The sequence below is a fragment of the Vanessa cardui genome, chromosome 28 (assembly GCF_905220365.1).
Source record: "Vanessa cardui chromosome 28, ilVanCard2.1, whole genome shotgun sequence".
Classification (NCBI taxonomy): domain Eukaryota; kingdom Metazoa; phylum Arthropoda; class Insecta; order Lepidoptera; family Nymphalidae; genus Vanessa; species Vanessa cardui.
Window position 1 is genome coordinate 3175574 of NC_061150.1, and position 20125 is coordinate 3195698.

At 34.7% G+C, this 20125-nt stretch overlaps 1 protein-coding gene across 1 annotated transcript; it reads right to left on the reverse strand.

The window, feature by feature from the left end:
* Window positions 1-5578: 5578 nt before the first annotated feature.
* LOC124541473 (EP300-interacting inhibitor of differentiation 3-like) lies at window positions 5579-18144 on the reverse strand. Its single transcript, XM_047119386.1, has 7 exons — window positions 17732-18144; window positions 11058-11168; window positions 10231-10349; window positions 9272-9447; window positions 7814-8001; window positions 6835-6947; window positions 5579-5656 (listed from the first exon to the last, which is right to left on the reverse strand). Exons 1-7 carry the CDS (start codon window positions 17850-17852, stop codon window positions 5606-5608), a joined length of 879 nt encoding a protein of 292 aa, XP_046975342.1. The 5' UTR covers window positions 17853-18144; the 3' UTR covers window positions 5579-5605.
* Between the last annotated feature and the right edge of the window lie 1981 nt (window positions 18145-20125).

Consider the following 20125-nt stretch of genomic DNA (forward strand, 5'->3'; position numbering starts at 1 on the left):
TTTACAACAAACCCAAAGGGGAATGAAATTGCAGAACTACTTTTTCCTGGTCAGCCATCACATGAAAGGCATGATAGCCTGAGTTTTCCACTTAAAGCTTAAGCTGTTGATTGACTTCACTAAAAAAAAAGTTTTCGGATCATCTTTATGCTATGTACACCGTCGAGTGGCAAAAACGGGGATTGCCACATGCCTACATATTGCTTTGGTTAGAAGAAAAAATTAGGCCTGATGCTATTGATTCAATTATAAGTGAACTGATCTGCTGAATTTCCTGATCGTAATAAAGATCCCATTCTATATGAAATTGTGAAGACTAACATGGTCCATGGCCCTTGCTGTTGGCATATAAGAACGCAAACTTATTTGTTTATTAGTTGACAAATTTTATATTTGTTTTTATTTTAATATTATTGACATGTATGCTTGTAGCCCCTTTTTGTTCTAACAAAAAATATTCGTTGCATTTTTCGAAGTAATCGTTTTTTATTACTATCAAACTAATAACACTTACGGCACATTAAATAGGAATTCTCCCTGTGTGCAAATGGTCAATGCTCTAAAAAATACCCTCGAGCACTTTCAGACCACACAATATCAGGGGAGAACGGATATCCATTGTATCGCAGAAAATCACTCCAATAGTTTCACACTTATAATCAAATTAAACTGCAAAATAGAGGTGGATACTAAATGGGTACCATATTCACCGGTGTTATCCAGAACATTTGAAGCTCATATCGTTGAAGTATGTAATAGTGTCCAATCAATTAAATACATATGTAAATGTATAAACAAGGGTAGTGACCAGGCAACAGATTTCAGTCCGGTCGGTATATTAGCTCTTCTTAAGTTGTTTGGCGTATTTAAAGTTTTTCTGTCCACGAAAAATTCTTATTTTAATTCCACGTAACGACCAAATGGCAGCAATAAATGCTGAAATTTTAAGTTATGATTGGGGGATAGTGTAGAGTATATCTCCATTAATAGTGTGATGGTGAAGGAGAATCTCCAAACTATTCGACTGATTATTTGGAAACTCTCAATGCTCCTGGATAGCCCGCTCACAAAATAAATTAAAAAGTCGTACCTGTAATATTGCTTAGTCCCCCGTAACTTTGTAACGGTACCAAGTTAAAAGTAATTAATTTGCAGGAAAATATCATAGAAGCAGAGGTTTTACCGGGAGGATGTGGAGCCGGTGAGAGTGTTTTCACACCTCGAATTCCTTTGATTCCGAATAACTTCCCATTTTCATTCAAACGGGTCCAATTCTCAGTAAGCCGAAAGTTGCGGGTTTGGATTTAACAGTTAGCTGTTTCTCGCACGGCCAGCTTTATGTAGCTTTGTCGCGCGTGAGCGATCCCAGAAACTTATATGCTTTGATTCCAGACGGCAATACAACTAATGTTGTGTACAGAGAAATTAAATAACATGACATCTCGGTATGTTTTTGTGGGTAGAAACTAAATTTAAAACCGCAAATAAAAAGTAATTTAGAAAGTTTAAAGTAATTTGTATAATTTTTGTCAATTGTCAGTTTTATTTATCATATTAGGTTGGGGAAAAAGTCTTTTCGCATATAGTATGTATGAACTTGTAATAAAATCTCTTTGGCTATACCATTTGTATCTATCTGGCTGGTTTTGGTATCATTAAAAAGTTTTAATTTTAAAGAAGGCACTTCCAAATTCAAATTAGGAATTTGTGTGATTTTCATTTGTTTTTGTTGTTGTTAAAATGAGTGAATCTAAAGAAGAAATTCGATACATTTTCAAATTTTACTATAAAAAAGGTAAAAATGCAACTCAAGCCTCGAAAAAAATTTGTGATGTTTATGGACCTAATGCAGTATCTGTGAGAGTAGCGCAAGTTTGGTTTAAGCGTTTTCAAGTCGGAAATTTTGATATCAAAGATGCATCTCGCTCTGGTCGCCCTGTTACGGACAAAATTGATGCCATTTTTGAAAAAGTGGAGCAAGATCGGCATATAAGTAGTTACAATGTAGCTGAAGAACTGGCAATTGACCACAAAACGGTTTTGACTCATTTGAATAAAGCTGGGTACACAAAAAAGCTCGATATATGGGTGCCTCCTGAACTCACTGAAAGAAACCTAATGAACCGTGTACTCATTTGTGATTCTTTATTACGACGTAATGAAACTGAACCATTTTTGAAGAAGCTGATAACTGGTGATGAAAAGTGGATCACATACGACAAGAACGTGCGAAAAAGATCGTGGTCAAAGGCCGGTCAAGCTTCACAGACTGTGGCAAAACCCGGATTAACTCGCAACAAGGTAATGCTGTGTGTATGGTGGGATTGGAAGGGCATCATTCATTGTGAGCTGTTACCGCCCGGCAGGACCATCGATTCAGAACTGTATTGCGAACAATTTCAGATTTTCATCTGTTTCGGTCTCTGCGGAATTCCTTAGGCAGTGTCAGGTTAACATCACGAGAGGACTGCCAAAACCACTTGTCGCAGTTTTTCGATCAGGAGCCCCAAAATTTTTACAGCAATGGGATCATGTCACTACCAACAAGATGGCAAAAAGTTATGGAACAAAATGGCACCTACATACTTTAGTCAAATGTAAATAAACTATAAAAAACACTTTTTGAATTTTCATATAAAATACGAAGAAACTTTTTCCCCAACCTATTATAATTGTATAGATGGAATTACTAGTCTTTCAAATTGTGCCAAAACATCAACGTTTTGCACAAATTATTTACATATTAATACTGTATGCGAGTCAATAGAGTGAGGTTTCAAGAGCATGGAAGTTTAATTCATATAGCGCGATCAGTAAAATAGTGCAGTGTTGACACAATGAAAAATAAAAGGGAATTTCAAACAATGCCCAAAAAACGACGAATTGAAACGCCTAGTCAGTATCACTAGGAGCTTTTTAGTCTGAAAGCGAAATAAATCACGCTGAGTCAAATAAAAGCAGTTGAAAGGTTGAATCGAAGTTCGAATATTTTGACGACCTCCATGGTCGAGTGGTGTGTACACCGGTTTTCATGGGTACGCCACTCTGAGGTCCCGGGTTCGATTCCCGGTCGAGTCGATGTAGATTACCATTAGTTTTCTACGTTGTCTTGGGTCTGGGTGTTTGTGGTACCGTCGTTACTTCTGATTTCCATAACACAAGTGCTTAAGCTACTTACATTGGGATCAGAGTAATGTATGTGATGTTGTCTCATATTTATTTATTTATTTATTAATATGAAAATGGAACGAAACCATATCAGGAGAAAATATTGTTGCTATCAAACATACAGAAAAAACAGATTATAATTATAGAAATATAAGGATTTTGTCAATTGCCAGATATATACCAGAAAGCAAGAAATATTTCGTTATTTATAAATATGGCTCAAATACACTCACATATTGTTAAAAAAATTGAATAATAACATACATATATAAATTCCTACCGCATCTACATCAACTGTTCATCTACATACCAGAGGCCGTGATGGTAGAAAAGGAGAAATAAATAAATTACAAGATGGCTTAAAAATATTTTCAGACCAAACACCGACTCAGGATATGAAAAACCTAAGAGAAGAACTAAAGCGACGTCAAGAAAAAGGTGGGACTGATCTTACAATCAAGTATGTTAATGGAACACCATCGTAAAAATAACAATAAACTACACACAGTAAACACAATAATCAATACATCTAACGAAAACAGTAATACTTATGAGCTATTAGACAGTTACCAGGGTTTGCCAACCAAAAAATCTCGCTTTACTTTCCTATACCTCAACAAAATCAAAAATCAAAATCAAAATATACTTTATTCAAGTGGGCTTTTACAAGCACTTTTGAATCGTCATTTAACAATCAAGTGAAGCTACCACCGGTTTGGAAAGTAGATTCTACCGAGAAGAACCAGCAAGAAACTCAGTAGTTACTCTTTTTCAACATTTAAAATAAATACAGTCATGTTAGTTAATACAATTATTTAAATTAATATATCCTGCCTGGAAGTCAACAGGTATTAATACGCCCGAAGTATACGAAAAGATGGAAAATTCGACGAACTTAAATGTATCCTACAAGCAATACCCAACAGAGTGCACATTATTCTGCTAACTGAAACCTGGATTCGCAGTGAAGAGCAAGCACTGCAATTTCAACTATCAAACTATACTCATTACTACAAGTAAGAAACGATATTTTGGATGGCGGTGTATACGCATACGTTCATAATAATCTAAAGCATAGTTTGTCAGAATCAGTGTATATTACTTGGTGGTAGAGCTTTGTGCTAGCCCGTCTAGGTAGGTACCACCCACTCTTCAGATATTCTATCGCCAAATAACAGTACTCAGTATTATTGTGTTCCGGTTTGAAGGGTGAGAGCCAGTGTAACTACAGGCACAAGGGACATTGCATCTTAGTTCCCAAGGTCAGTGGCACATTGACGATGTAAAGAATAGTTAATATTTCTTACAGCGTCATTGTCTATGGGTTTTGGTGACCACTTACCATCAGGTGGCCCATATGGTCAAAAAAATATATTACAGGTGGAATGTCAGTAAGTAAGTGGACTGTTTGTCGGGCGTTATACAAAGCAAATATACTGTTATTGAGAAGAAAAAACATCTTCTTACTAAGATATCAAAGATATATAAATTTCCATGTAAATACTTTAACTGGACTTAATATGATGGGATGAGAGTTATTTGGAGATATGAGACCAAAAATAATAGACACAGCACAAATAATCGAAAATGGGATTGGGAAATAGAAGATACCCGTTGGATCATTGGGAAAATCGAAGGAAAAATGGATGGGATGTACGGCAATATTCTTTAGGCACATCTGTTTAAAGTTCCAGGAGGTCGATGACCCCAAACAGACAATAAATAATCGAAAATAGTAAAAACTTGGTTAAATGAGCAAGAATTTCCAATCCTGCTCAGGCCACCTTAGATTCCGGATATCCAATGTTAAATTTACGGGCATCCTTGATTAGCATGCTTTTAAGTATTGGTTACGGTTCTAATAAATAAATAACCATTATAAATCTGCAGATCTTGAGGTTTCGTTCAAGCCCTTAGTCGGGTCAAGATCGATGCCAATACAAGCTTTAACTCTTTGCTCTGAAATTATTGGCGCTAAATATAATGGTACAGAAGTAAAGTAAAGTAACAGTCTGTAAATTTCCCACGTCTGGGCTAAGGACTTCTCTTCCATTAAGGAGAGGGTTTGGAACATATTCCACCATCCTGTTTCAATGCGGTTTAGTGGAATTCACATGTGGCAGAATTTCGATGAAATGACCCTGACGATGTTTTTCTTCACAGCCGAGCACGAGACGAATTATAAACATAAATTAAGCACATGAATATTCAGTGGTGTTTGCCTGGGTTTGAACCCGTGGTCATCGGTTAAGATGCACGCGTTCTAACCACTGGGCTAACTCAACTCGACGTCGGGTCAAGATCGACACCAATACAAGCTTTTTGGCTCTGAAACAGGCTGAATATAATGATACAGATTTCGTGTAAAAATATTTCAGAGGCTTTCTACGTATGCGTTAAAAAAACACCATGTTATTATATGTGTATAATGTCAATATCAAAACTTTGTTAATATGGCTTCTTTAATGTCGAACGCTTCTATTAAATCCTGCAACAAAAAATTACCATTAATAAAAAAAATACTGCCGATTTAAATAAACAGCCTGTATACTATCATTAAAATAGTGATTACATAGATCTTCTGTGAAGAAAAGATGTACTGAATATCTTACCGATTTATTTTTTAAAGTCACATTTCTTTTAGCGTTGAGGAAAACTAGTAACCGTCCGCGGCTTCACTTTCAGGGGGCGTTTTAGGAGATGGTTGTCATGTGTTAGGAATAAAAAATACCCATGTCCTTTCTTGTAGTTACTTCATAATCAATTTCATCAAATTCGGTTCAGCGGTTCGGTCGTGAGAGGGCGACAGCCAGTTACTTTCACATTTATAATATTTGCATAGAATGTCAAGTGATTTGTTAAGGCGTGCGTACAGCGTGACCTGACAGCCACACAGTGAAGTTGCTCGATAAACCGCCAATCAGGTGTCGATATAGAAAAAAAGACAACTTCACACCCCATCTTATACAAAAAATGTCTTTTCTATTACAAACTAGACTTACAAATAGGCTATTTGACTGGTTTTTAAAAATCCATTTTATATTATTTAGTAGAGGTTAAGGAACCCAGTAAAAGTTGATTTTTTTATTTCTAGTACATATTTACCGAAAAATATCATATTAAAAATTCCATATTTAAATAACGCGCGAAAACGCTACTTGGAAAATATGGCGCTGCAATGGGGTCGGTGACGTCACTTTGCTGTATTTTAATCTGTGGTACATATAGTACAAAAGCAAGGTTTACAACAAAGTGACATAATCATAAGCCCGGCCAATCAGGAGCGTTTTGTGTCACGTGACAAACGTTTGAAAAAATGCATTTTTATTAATTGATTTTTGAATAAATTAAGTATTATTTTCAACTTTCGTTAGTAAATAACCATTTTAAACTCATAATATACACTGATTACAATAATTCACAATTTATTTTTTCGCATTGTCAAATAGCCTATTATAAGTCATTACTATTTTGTCCATGTGTTATATACAAAAACCTTCCTCTCGAACTTCCTGCCTAACATGACTTGCATGACATCCAAACCCAAAAAACACGAGCGAATTTAATATTTCTTCCAGCGCCATTCTAGCGTCTACGGGCGTTGATGACCACTTACCACCAGGCCCTAAAGAAAAGAACTAATAAAGCTCTTGGAACAGCACTCACCCTCCACCGCTCCATGTCCAAGGATACGATGAACTGCTTCTCCGACAGGTTCTCGAGCCGACGCCGCTTGTGGTGAGACAGCATGTCGACGAGGGGCACACCAGTTGCCTCATCTGGAGAACAGCACAACATTATTTCATATGGCGACCTGATGGTAAGTGGTCACCAACACCCATAGACAACGACGCTGTAAGAAATATTAACTATTCCTTACATCGTCAATGCGCCACCAACCTTGGGAACTAAGATGCTATGTCCCTTGTGCCTATAGCTACACTGGCTCACTCACCCTTCAAACCGGAACACAACAATAATGAGTACTGTTGTTTGGCGGTAGAATAACTGATGAGTGGGTGGTACCTACCCAGACGGGCTTGCACAAAGCCCTACCACTAAGTAAATAGGCTTAAAGATTCATATTTATCCGATGAGGGAATGTTAGGTTAGGTTGGTGTGTAGTATAAGGATAACAGAGAGACATCTTAACCGATGATTGCGGGTTCAAACCCAAGCATGCAATAACATGAATATTCATGTGCTTAATTAGTATTTATAATTCATATCGTGCTCAGCGGTGAAGGAAAATATCGTGATGAAATTTGTCCCTGTCAAATTTGGAACAGGGTGGTGGAATATGTTCCAAACCTTCTCCTCAAAGGGAGATGAGGCCTTAGCTCTGTAGTGGGATATTTATTACCAGAAGTGGACCAGAATGCCATCTAATGGCAAATGCCCACTTCACCAGTTTTAACCATTCCTTACATCACCAATGCGCTACCGCTTTGGGAATTTTTATAATATGTATTTTCTAGAAAACTTTTCTAAAAAAATCATATCATAAAAAGATTTGTTGACTTTCATTAATTAATGAACAATGAACAAAATGTGAATAGTTTTGTATCCGGCCATTCCGGTCGCACTACACAGGTTGATCAAAAACCACTAAATCAACTTATCTTGGCAATAAAAATAAACTCACCCAAATAGACGGAGGCTCGTCCGGTTCGCGTGAGGAACGATAGGTGATAGATGTTCTCCACGGAGCGGCTGAAGCTGGTCGGGTCCAGGACCACGTGGAAGTAGCTGTAGGGACCGTCCTTGCAGATCTTCTTCAGGGAGCGGTGCAGGCTCTCTGCTGCTTCCGTGCTCTCCTCTTGCTCGGCTACACTGGAGGAGTTTTATGTTATGTTATATGGAAAAATCTAGCTGGAAGAGCACTTGATGGAAAGTCATTGCCACCATACATAGAAATTGCAACATCTGCCTTGTAGGTGCATTGCAGGCCTTTTAGGATTGACAGATATTATACGGTACAATACTGCAATTGAATATTATAGGGGATTTTCTTTTGACAAATTTTCTGTAACATGCTGAAATTTTTAATATATATGGCATAACAAAGTTATTCACTATAATATATCCTTCGTAGTCTTCTCGACTCTGCATTTTAATGCTCCTTTTCTTTTGTTAATTTCCCCACTAAAAAACATTCTCAATTCCTGTTTTTGGACAAGAGACCCCCGAGTTGGCATCACCAAAAGAGTCTACTAATTTCCAAAAGGTAAGTTCCACGAGCGATGGAAGTCTCATTCCATCAAGTGACCCTCGTCTTTTACACATATCAGTCTCCTTTTTAATTTTAATTCACGTAATTATTATTATGTTAATTCGATATCTTTGTCGCTGCCCGTCACAGCGATGAATACGTCAATAAGGTGACCATTGAAAATCAGCATTGGGTTTTATTTGGGACCCATATTTCGCTGAATGGTCCGTCTGTTTGGGACACGGCATATTTGCATTCCATGCGTACATGTCTACGCACATAATTGTTTTTGGATTTATTGTCTTAGTTTTAGTTAGTTTTTTTGTTTCTCTTGTTCCTTCTTTATTGTAATACCTGTGCCTGTGTTTCAAATCAATATATTCTACTAGCTTTTGCCCGCGACTTCGTTCGCGTGGACTTCAGGTTCGTCCCGTCTAGTCTAGTAATCGCTTAAAATCGCTTCGTAAATAAGCCATTATTTCTCGTACAAAGTAAAGGATAAAAAATGGTTATTGTGGGTTATTCATAAGAGATAAACATATACCATCACGGACTTTTTTGTAGACCTTTTTAAGTTGTACAATACTGTAGTACATTGTTTTGATCTATCTTGTAGGATTCAGTCAGCATTTGCAATGTAAGCGCAAAAATTGTGTATTTTTACGACCTCGCATTAGAAACCTCAAAAATTGTAGCCTATGTGTTATTCTGATGTATAAGCTATATTGTGGTAAAGTTTCATTCAAATCCATTCAGTAGTTTTTACGTGAAAGAGTAACAAACATCCATACATCCATACATACAAACTTTCGCCTTTATAATAGTAGTAGGATTCTATTCTATTCTACACTAAGTGTCTACAGAGGCAGGTCAGGTGCGGTTGGCACTCACTTGGCGGGCTTCAGCGGCGCCTTGGCGGCGGCCAGCGGCTGGCGCTGCGGCGCGCGGCGCGCGACGGCGCGGGGCGCGCGCGGCGGCAGCGGCGTGGGCGCGAACGTGCCGTACAGGAACGCCACGGCTGGCGCCTCCAGGGGGAACGAGAACTCCCAAAAGTCCTCGTTCCGTCTCTGGGAGGTTATTACTAAACTCTTTTCACCAATACTTCGAAAATGTCCATTAGGAGGTTTAACGTAATTATCACAATGAGTACATACTCTTGTAATTCCAACGGCCCTTCCGAATCGGTGTAAATGTAACTATTACACGTAACATAACAACTTAGGTCCAAAGGTTGGTGCATTGGTGCTAAACAACAGAAAAAAGTGTGCCGCGCCGGGGACCGTTTGTTTTAGTTTATTTTTACATTTCGTTAAAAGTAAAAAAGATAGCTTGATAAAAACAATAAGTAAAAGGGATAACTAGATGTTTTAATTACGCAAAACGTATTACTACGTAATTACGATGTATTGTAACGTATTACTACGTATAACAATTAAAGGCAAACGTCTCAATTAAGACGTTTTCTAGTCTTCACTTTTTGCGCGTTAATAACATATCTGTTTACTAGAACATCATTGCGTGACATACATTTTGAACTCTGAATCGTCATTTTCAAATCACGTGGGATTACTGTTACATCAACATCATCATCAACAGTCTCTAAATTTCCACTGCTGGGCTAAGGCCTAAGGTTTGGAACATATTACACCACGCTGTTCCAATGCGCGTGGTTGGAAAGCACATGTGGCAGAATTTCTGTGAAATTAGACACATGCAGGTTTCCTCAGGATGTTTTATTTCACAAATTAAGTACATGAATATTCAGTGGTACTTGCCCGGGACCTTTGAACTCCCAATCATCTCGGCACTTTACTGCTACGCTGTTAGGGTAATACTAAAAAGAAACTCACGATGTGATCAGCCAGCTCGAATTTGTCATACTTGTTCACGTTACTGCTGATCGCTTGGGAGCAACGGACGATTACGTCGCTGGAAGCTTTCAGCAATTGGGAATCTAGGAAATTCTCCGCTGAAGACAAACAGACAAGACTGTTATTATAATTCGATGGTCACCACCGCGCACTGACGATGGGACTTTAAGAAATATTATAGCAGCTGAGATGATAAGACACTTGTGTTTAGTTACACTGGGCAGTCAGACTTCATACCAAATAACAGTGATACTTTGTATTTCTGTTTGGTGGTAGAATGTATCTGATGAGTGGATGGTACCTAGGTGATGATGAGATAAGATGGTGGCTTGAACAAAGTCTAAATTACCTCACAGGCAGGTGGACTGGCGAATATATCAACTCACGGTATTTGTTCACTATTGCTCATAGATATTTATGATTAATTCTTTAAGTGCTCGAGAAAGATAAATTATTTCTTATATTTGACGACCTCCGTGGTTGTGTATCCGGGTTCGATTCCCGACCGAGTCAATGTAGATTATCATTAGTTTTCTATATTGTCTTAGGTCTCGGTGTTTGTGGTGCCGTCGTTACTTCTGATTTTCCATAACACAAGTGCTTTAGCTACTTACATTGGGATCAGAGTAATGTATGTGATGTTGTCTCATATTTATTTATTTATTTATTATATCATAATACATCACCAATCTTGAGAACTAAGATGTTATGACCCTTGAGACCATACATACTCTAACTCACCAATACATTATACATATAACCAATAATATTACATATAGTGTATTGTACATATAATACATCTTTACCGGGATGAAGAACTCTCTCCTCTATGCTGCCGTTCGAAAACAATATATTTGCTTCTCTTACTATCTCTTTGGTCATTTCCAACATCTCCATAGGATTTGCAGTTTTATTTTCTGTAAGATAAAAAAACAAAGTTAAATCGTTCACCAATACCCAAACTTGTCGTTAAAATGTTTACATATAAAATTATAATTTAATAGTAATAAAAACTATCGAGTTTGTTCATCTGAAACTAATCCCGGGTTCAATCAGGATACACTTTCTATTAAAATTCCATTGAATCTGATCCGATGTGTATAATTTGAACAATCAATATCAACGCAATAATCCTACCTGAGTTGTAGTTAGTATCTTTGAAACTTAATCAATAATTGCAGATTCAAAATCAATCAGGAACTGATAAGAGTCATATGTTTAACTTGTGTTAAGAATTCAGAGACCTATAACACATAAACATTTTATTTTTTATGGTATAGGTTGGCAGACGAGCATATGGGCCACCTGATGGTAAGTTGTCATCATCACCCATAGACAATGACGCTTTAAGAGATATTAACTATTCCTTACATTGTCAATGTGCCACCAACCGTGGAAACTAAGATGCTATGTCCCTTGTGCCTGTTACACTGGCTCACTCACCCTTCAAACTGGAACACGACAATACTGAGTACTGTTATTTGGCGGTAGAATAACTGATGAGTGGGTACCTACCCAGACGGGCTAGCACAAAGCCAACCAAGCAAAGTACTAAAAATAATCCTTTTAATCGATACTAATATTTATATTAATAAGAGTAAATTGTGTATTAACATATGTATAATAATGTATATTAGTTTTAATGTATTATGTAGTTAATGGTATGCCTTTGAAGATATACAATAAACCAGCCATGCAGATCTCTATTTTAGAATTTCAAAGAAATTTGTAGTAAGGATATCAATATACAGGGTTATTTGTAAAACATTAACAACCTCGCAGGGCTAGATTAAGAACATCATAAATAACAACTTTTGTTTTATGACCTTGAACAAAACTAAATATTTTTTCCAAAAAAACATTTCCAAGTTTTTGTTGCACTCTCTAACATTTCAATATCCTTCCGTGTTGCGTCATTCATATTTAATAATAATAGTAAAAACCCTCAACGTAATCACGTGACTGGCTCGCTATTGGCCAGCGGTTTTCGGAAAGCGCGTAGAAGGGTTTCGCGCCGCCCACACGCTTCGCTATACGTCTTCGTATTATCAGTTTAACTGACACAGCGACGCGCAAATGTTTGCAGGATGTAACAGATTTTGTTCCTCTCGTGGCTACGATGACGAATGTTTATCATAGTGTGAATGTTTGTATTTTATGTTTACGTCCGGAATTAGGATTCCCGGAAATTTTTACTCTGAAGTGCCGAGCAAAAAGTGATGTTCAGTCTCATGTTCCAATTTAAACACTTGACTAATTAATTTGCAAAAGATTATTTAGTTATTTGGTATTCGTATAACGTAGTAAAGTTAATTATTATTTTATACCTTTTCTTAAACTATGTACCTAATCTCCCGGATCCTATCTGATAATAGGATCCTCGACTCCTGATAATGAGACCGACTGTTAAGTATACTTTGAAATAAAAAAGAATTTTCATAATCGGTCAAACCGTCTTTGAGATTCCGTAACATACCTACCTACATAAAAAAGTCCCGACAAATTAAAAACCGCAATTTTAAGTCGTTTAAAAAAAGCTATAAAGCTAAATGAAAGTTAATTACGAACAAGAAAAAAAATATTTCTCAATTTTAACAATCTAAGTTAAAATAAGGTACCTATTTAATTATTTATGAACAAAAGACAATATGATTATTATCAATACCTAATCTTTTTTTTAGTAAAACTGCTTGTACTACTATTACTTTACTTTAATTTATCTTATTCAAGGTAAACTAATGAGTTATTTAATCGAACAATAACTAAAATCCGATAATCACAATAAATTAAAAACTTGTCAACATTTGATCTGGCCGGCCTATCCATCAAAAGCCGTAATAATATTAATCGTGACTCATTATGTAGGTACATAGGTAAACCACAACGCCTTCATACTCCTACTTATCAAAGCATAAAACTGACCGTATTAAAATGATAAAAGGTTAAATCGTTTTGTTTAGGCACACGGCATGTTTAGATGCCTAGGTACGTAATTTACGTGTATGACTAATGTATTCAACATTTAACTATTTCTATAAAGTAATATGACACACGAATCTATTAAACATTAAAAACAGGCCATCAACTTGAAATTCCGGCTACCAGAACCAAGAATTAGAAGTGCATTTTAAAATTTTTTTTTTGAGAAGAAAGGAGTCAGTGTTATTAATTTACATTCAACAATAGAATAAAAACAAATAAGTTTTATCAAAACAAATTATTTTTCAGTTTCAAAATAGTAGGTATCTTTTCTATCCATCTATCAGAATCTTACTGTAAAGACAAGGCTGTATGGTCTAGTATCATTGCCTATATCCAATCAAGATAAATTAAAATTAAACCCTGCAATGTGACATTTATGTATTTGTTTACATTTTTTTGCAACTTTTCGGTCTTGTTTTACGAGTTTGTTTTATGAATCATTAGTTTTAGATTTAACAGTTTTTGCAACTTACTTTTAGTTGGACTACTATTTTGCGACATTGCTACTGACCATTGCAAATTGAAAGTTTAGTTCTTTCCACCATAAGACAATTAAAAGGAAATTAAATAGTAAGTATGTTTATTTCTCTGCTATGTTTTACATTTTTTAATGTAATCTTTTGTTGGGATATTTTTTAATATTAAAGTGTGGAAAATTTAATTCATTCTTTATACCTAAGTTACCTATGTAAAATTTTGCGTATTTTGTGATACAAGATTAAATGTTGTCTGTTACTTTGCACCTCTGTACAGATGTGTACAAGACCTTGTTGATCTCCCTTAAACAATTTTAAATAAACCAATCTATTTAAAATTTTATAAATGTCATACAATTTCTATTCTCTTGACAAAAATATTGAAGAGAAAGCTCATCTTTGTGCTCAACAGCTTTCTTTATTGTTATTTCCTATGGTTGTTATTGGTATTCCTTTCTTTTAGTAAAATAAGTTTACATTACTAATACAAAGTAAAATTAAATTCTTAGAGGAAGCATAAATTAATAATGTTATTTTTGAATTGATAAGACAAAAAAATTAACTAAATTATTAAGCATGTAATTTAACTATTTTTATTTTCTTTTAGTTTGGAATTGAATAGCAGCAGATGTATTTGCTTAGATTTAAAATGTGAAAGTAAAGTCCTCATTTAAATAAAACTATTTTTATTTTGCATATGTAACTTTTTGGTATTGCTAATATTGCAATTAGAATTCAATCCAACGCCTCTGATGAAATGTTTGTTTTATGAATTCCACAATACATATTTCAGAATGGATTGTATTTTCTATCCAGTAAACTTCTGTTCTTTAATAAGTCTCATAATCTCTACAGGTAGACAACTTATCAAAAGTTGTATATCAACCATGCTGGCAAAGAGCTGATCAGACCAGCTGGGATTGGGTACCTCAAGCGAGCTAGACCAGGAAACTATCAAACCTTCCTGCAAATTTTCAGAGGAAAATCTCAATTGAACATCAATCATAAGAATAATAAAATTATTTTATTATACACAAAAGGCCTTGTTTTTTATTAATCTTGGTATTGTATGTCCCTATGGTATTTAGTAACTGTATTAATATGACTCAATATCTTTTATTCCTTTCTTCATCTAATTTGTTATAATAATATTTTTGTATAATAAATTAAGAACTGAAATAATTTTTTTTTAAACAAAAAACAGACCTTAATTTAATAAGCTTTAATTTTTATGCTTAATATTATTACATTCTTGTTAAATTTTACATTCAATTGTTTTTTTTTACAATTTATTATGAACAAACTTTATACAAAAAAACCTAAGGGCAATATTTTTATTATTCTGACTGCCTCATTTACAAAAAAAAATGCAAATATGAATTATACAATTAACTTAAAAAATATGATCTTAACTCTGTTAAACTGATTTCACGATGGAATTAGGATCTGGGTATAAAGATTCTTCTCAAGTTAAAAGACAAACTTAAGTTTTAGCTCATTGATTTTGTTTTAACAAATTAAAAATAAAACAAAAACATAATAAAATGATAGTATGGGTTTGGAACCACACACCATTTAGAATTGATAGTTTTATGGAGACCAGCTAGTTTGTGAGTATCGCGTTTAGGTAATGAGAATGACTTGTCTGTTTGAACGCTTAATTGATACTGACTTGCTTGCTTTTATATTTGCTTAGGAATGTGAAACATACAATGAAATTATGTTAATGTATTGGTGAACCTATACAATGATGCTTATTTTAAATTAAATTTTATTCTATTGTACCTCTAAGGGTTAAATCCCGGGGATGTCTGTGTGTATTCCGCACATATTGTTCTATGTAGTCACCTTCACAACCTACACATAATCCACACCTAAAAATTAATTGTTCATTCACTCTCGATAGCACTTGTGAGTTTGACTTAACCTGGTCGAAAGCCCAAGTGATTTTCTCCACTAACATTTCACGGCTTGTGATTTCACGTCCACTATACACCAATGTTTTGACGTGTCCCCATAAATAAAAATCTAATGGCGTGATATCCGGCGACCTAGCGGGCCAGGCACGAGGTCCGCCGCGCCCAATCCAACGACCAGGAAAATTGTTATTTAAAAAATTCCGGACTTCGCGAGCATTATGCGCTGGCGCTCCGTCATGTTGATAATACATAACACGTAAATCAGCGAGGGGTATATCTTCCTCTAAATCTGGTAGTGTTTCAGTGAGGAAACGTAGGTATGTTTCTCCATTGAGTCGCTCCAAAAAGACAGGGCCTAGTAAAGTTGAATTTACAATTCCTGCCCACACATTGACGCTAAATCGGTGTTGAAAATGATGTGGTCTAGTTTTGTGTGGATTTTCATGGCACCACAAATGCTCATTGCGAGAATTGAACAAACCGACTCTGCCAAATGTTGCTTCGTCAGTCCATAAAATAGTTGGCCTCTCGTTTAGCACCCAGTTACAAAACGCAACTCGCGCGGGTTTATCGGGTTCGTTTAATTCTTGGACGCGAAGAAGGTGAAAGGGATATTTCCCTTCATTGTGTACAACACTCCATGCGAAGTATTGCGATACATTAAACCGCCGGGCTGCATCGTTGGTGCTCGCTGCTGGATTGGCTTCGAAGAACTCCATGATGTCTTCTTCCTCTTGAACTGTGCGCCTTGGCGGACGACCACTATCTCTTAAAGGAGAACGGAATTGGCCGTAATCGCGTAATCGCTGTGTGGCAGCTAGCATTGTCACGCGGCTTGGAGTAGGCACATTTGGAAATTTAATCGCATATTGACGACATGCTTCTGAAACGTTGTCATCGCATTTCGCTAAAATGCGAACCATTTCAGTATATTCGATATTGGAATATGGCATAGTGAACTTATTAACTGAAATCAACGGACTGTAAACTGAAATTAGCAATAAGAGCACGTTGCGCGGGCACATCAAAGCGTAAGACTGCGACGGCGCATCAAAGCGTTAATTACGTCAAGTCAAGCGTGTTAACTCCGCCCATTTTGTGGGTGGAGCTAAAATCAGACTATTTTAACTGTTTTTTTTTTCATTGCCGTATAGAGTTTTTAACATTAGAGAAATCAATTTTAATATTTTTAATTTTGTATGAAAGTAAAAATTAATGAGTTATGAAAAGTCATAAAACAAAAGTTGTTGTTTATGATGTTCTCAATCTAGCCCTGCGAGGTTGTTAATGTTTTACAAATAACCCTGTATATAACATAATTAATAAGTAATTATATGGTATAACAATTGACTAAAACCAAACTAATAGAATGCAAGTATGTACTAACTTTATACTTAAAATGTACATTTTATATAACTTAAAAAGAAAATCGTTCTATAGCAAAGATTGCCGATTATTTATAGTCCAAATAACCTATACATATGTATTTTGGAATATTTTGCAGTCTATCTATACTTGTGAAACATTAAATATTAATCTTGTAGATGCATACATGATCAACAGTATTTGCTAGTATATATGTAGTAAATAAAAGGCACTCTTTGGTTTCAGATGCTTTAAATACTATATAACTATATTCTTTTCCATAAATTTGTATCATTTTATATATTATATTTAAGTCAGTTAAAGCATCAACTGCTACAATCCTAGTTTAAAGTATATTTCTGAGTGGGTTGGTCTTAATACCGAGTATGTATGAAAAAATAGTACAAAGATATTTCTGTTCTTGTACTATTTATCAAATTGTATGACTCATGCTGGTTAAGGCTGCTAGTTTAAATTTATTAAGATCTTAGCAAAGCTTACTGAGTGCTTAACATTAATTAATTTAATAGTAATTCAATAAAAATAAAAAAAATAACTTTTACTGGGTTCCTTAACCGTAGAGGTTAAATAAGAAAAAATGGATTTTAAAAACCAGTCAAATAGCCTATTCTTTTCCTAAGTAATCTAAAATTTATTATCTATAAAACTTTTTAGGAAGTTCTTATAGCAAAATTATGCATATTATTTAAATTTTATCTATTTCAAATAAATACAAACCAATGTTATTTGTTTCGTTGATAAGATTTTTCATGAGCATAACTCTGTCGCGGCTCTCATATGTAAAACTAGAAGACTGGGAATCCTTTTGGGTTGAGGTAGATGCACGTAGCGAAGACATGTTTACAAAATATCACAACTGATCCTTTTTAACTTATTATTCAGTGTATAGAAATATATTATTCATAAAACGATTCACTATTTCGCGTGTCTCAATAACTTATTACGACAATTCGTAGTATCAAACCTCTCGAAATATAAACTTATAGCTATAATTCCACTTCAATATTATCTCATAAACATCCTGTAAGATATATGATTTATATATTATTTAACATTATTACGGATATTATTTTATTCGTAGTCTAATTTCAAATTCTAAACAAACAGCCAATCGGCAGTCAGTAAAGTTTATTAAAAAAACATGTTTGACAGTCTGGCAAAGAGAAAACATCAAAGACAAACAAAAACATTAAGCTACATTACACATGGGGACATGAATAAGAGTATTAGTTACTATCGAAATAAAGTTATTTCTACAGCGAGTACTGTTTCTATGATACATTAAACAATGCAATTCTAGGCACAACAATAATAATTAAGTATTTATGAATATTTATTTTATTTTAAAATAAAACTTCTATTATTTAAAACTTAATTTAAATCATTTCCCTTTTTTTTTCGTTCGGGACGTTTATGTTATATGTTAGTTTTTTCTTTTAATATTTTTACAATTTCTAACATGATTAAATTTTTTAATTTAAGTAATATGTTCATTTGGAATAATGAACATATTACTTTTTATGTTATGTCGAACAGAAATCATCATCTGACAAAAAGATCAAGCTCACTTGTACAGGGTATAGAATTAATTACTTTTTATTAATTTATTTAAGTACGTTTTTGGAACCTTTTCTGTATGTTGTTGTAATTTGATTTTTCTTCCCAAAAGGATTGGAGTACATGGAATCAGTTTTCCCGCCATGACGAGTATCTGTCACTATTTAAGTTGCCAGTTTAAAAAAAAGCAATATATTTTATAATTACAATAACTGTTTAACAAATTGACGGATATTCGTCTGTACCTCATACCTGTAGTAGCTTATATATATGGAAGCGATCGTTTTACTGTCACAGAATCTATTTATTTAAATGCGAAAATGGCTATGTTTTGATGTTTGTTGGTTATGCTTTCACAATGAAGCCATTGAACAAAATACTTTTTAAAGCTATAACCTTCTTAGCTCACAGGGTGCAGTCACGCAAACTCTATAAATACGTTAATTTTACTACCTGTTATGTTTTAATGATTTCAGGCCTTTGGTAAAACTGTATATCCCTCAGTCGTGTCACACTAGGTGTCGTCTAGTGACGACTCATCAATTATTCTACCACGAAACAACAGTACTTACAATAGTATTGTTGGGTTACAGTTTGAAAGGTAAGTGAGCCAGCGTAACTACAGGCGCAAGGGATATACTAGCTTACTATTAGTTCTCAAAGTTGTACCATCTTACTCGTAGTTTTCAAAGTTGGTGGCTCGTTGGCGTTGTAAGGAATGGTTAATGTTTTTTATAACGCCATTGTCTATGGGCAGTGGTGACCACTTACCATCAAGGGGCCCATATACTCCCCGCCAACCTTAAGCATAATTTCTAGATAATTTATTGATATGTTGTCACCTTAACGTAATAGTACGACAAACACGCGTTCGGGTGAATTAGAGAGAGAGTTTATGCGCAGGCGCGTAGGTAATAATTTCGCGCCATTTATGTAAATTTATGCTTTGACCTTATAATGACCGCGGTGTTATTCTAAGATAAATAATAGCTTAAAAAACTATTTCTATTACCGTAAATTAAATATTATTTTTTTAAATTATAAAATGCCCATATGCATCTGTGATAATTATTTAATAAAAACGACTCGAAAATAACCACATTTAATACAGAGTATCTTATATAGAGATTCGATGTTTGCATTTGGAACCGACAGGTTAGAAATTTAAAGTACCTATATTATTATGCCTACGTGAAATGCACATTTTTTATTATTGGTAATTTGGACATATTGGTACGTACATTCTTCGTGCGTTCCTAGAAACTTGTTGCCGTAGACTAAGGTCTTAGGTTCAAACCTCAGTAAGGGAAATTAATTTACTGGTTGTTTCTAACTAATTTTTTTTTCTTTTCAGTAAAATTATTTTATGCTATCTCCAAAGGCATTATTTATTTTAACTCGAATTCGAAATGATTCCAAATTCAAAAATAAGATAAATAGATTTTTTTTTATCTATTTTTGAATGAGGAACAAAACAATTTTTTAAGAAAATCATTCGTGTTTGAAATTATACATGATACGTAATATTTCTACGGAATTACAGATAATAATAAG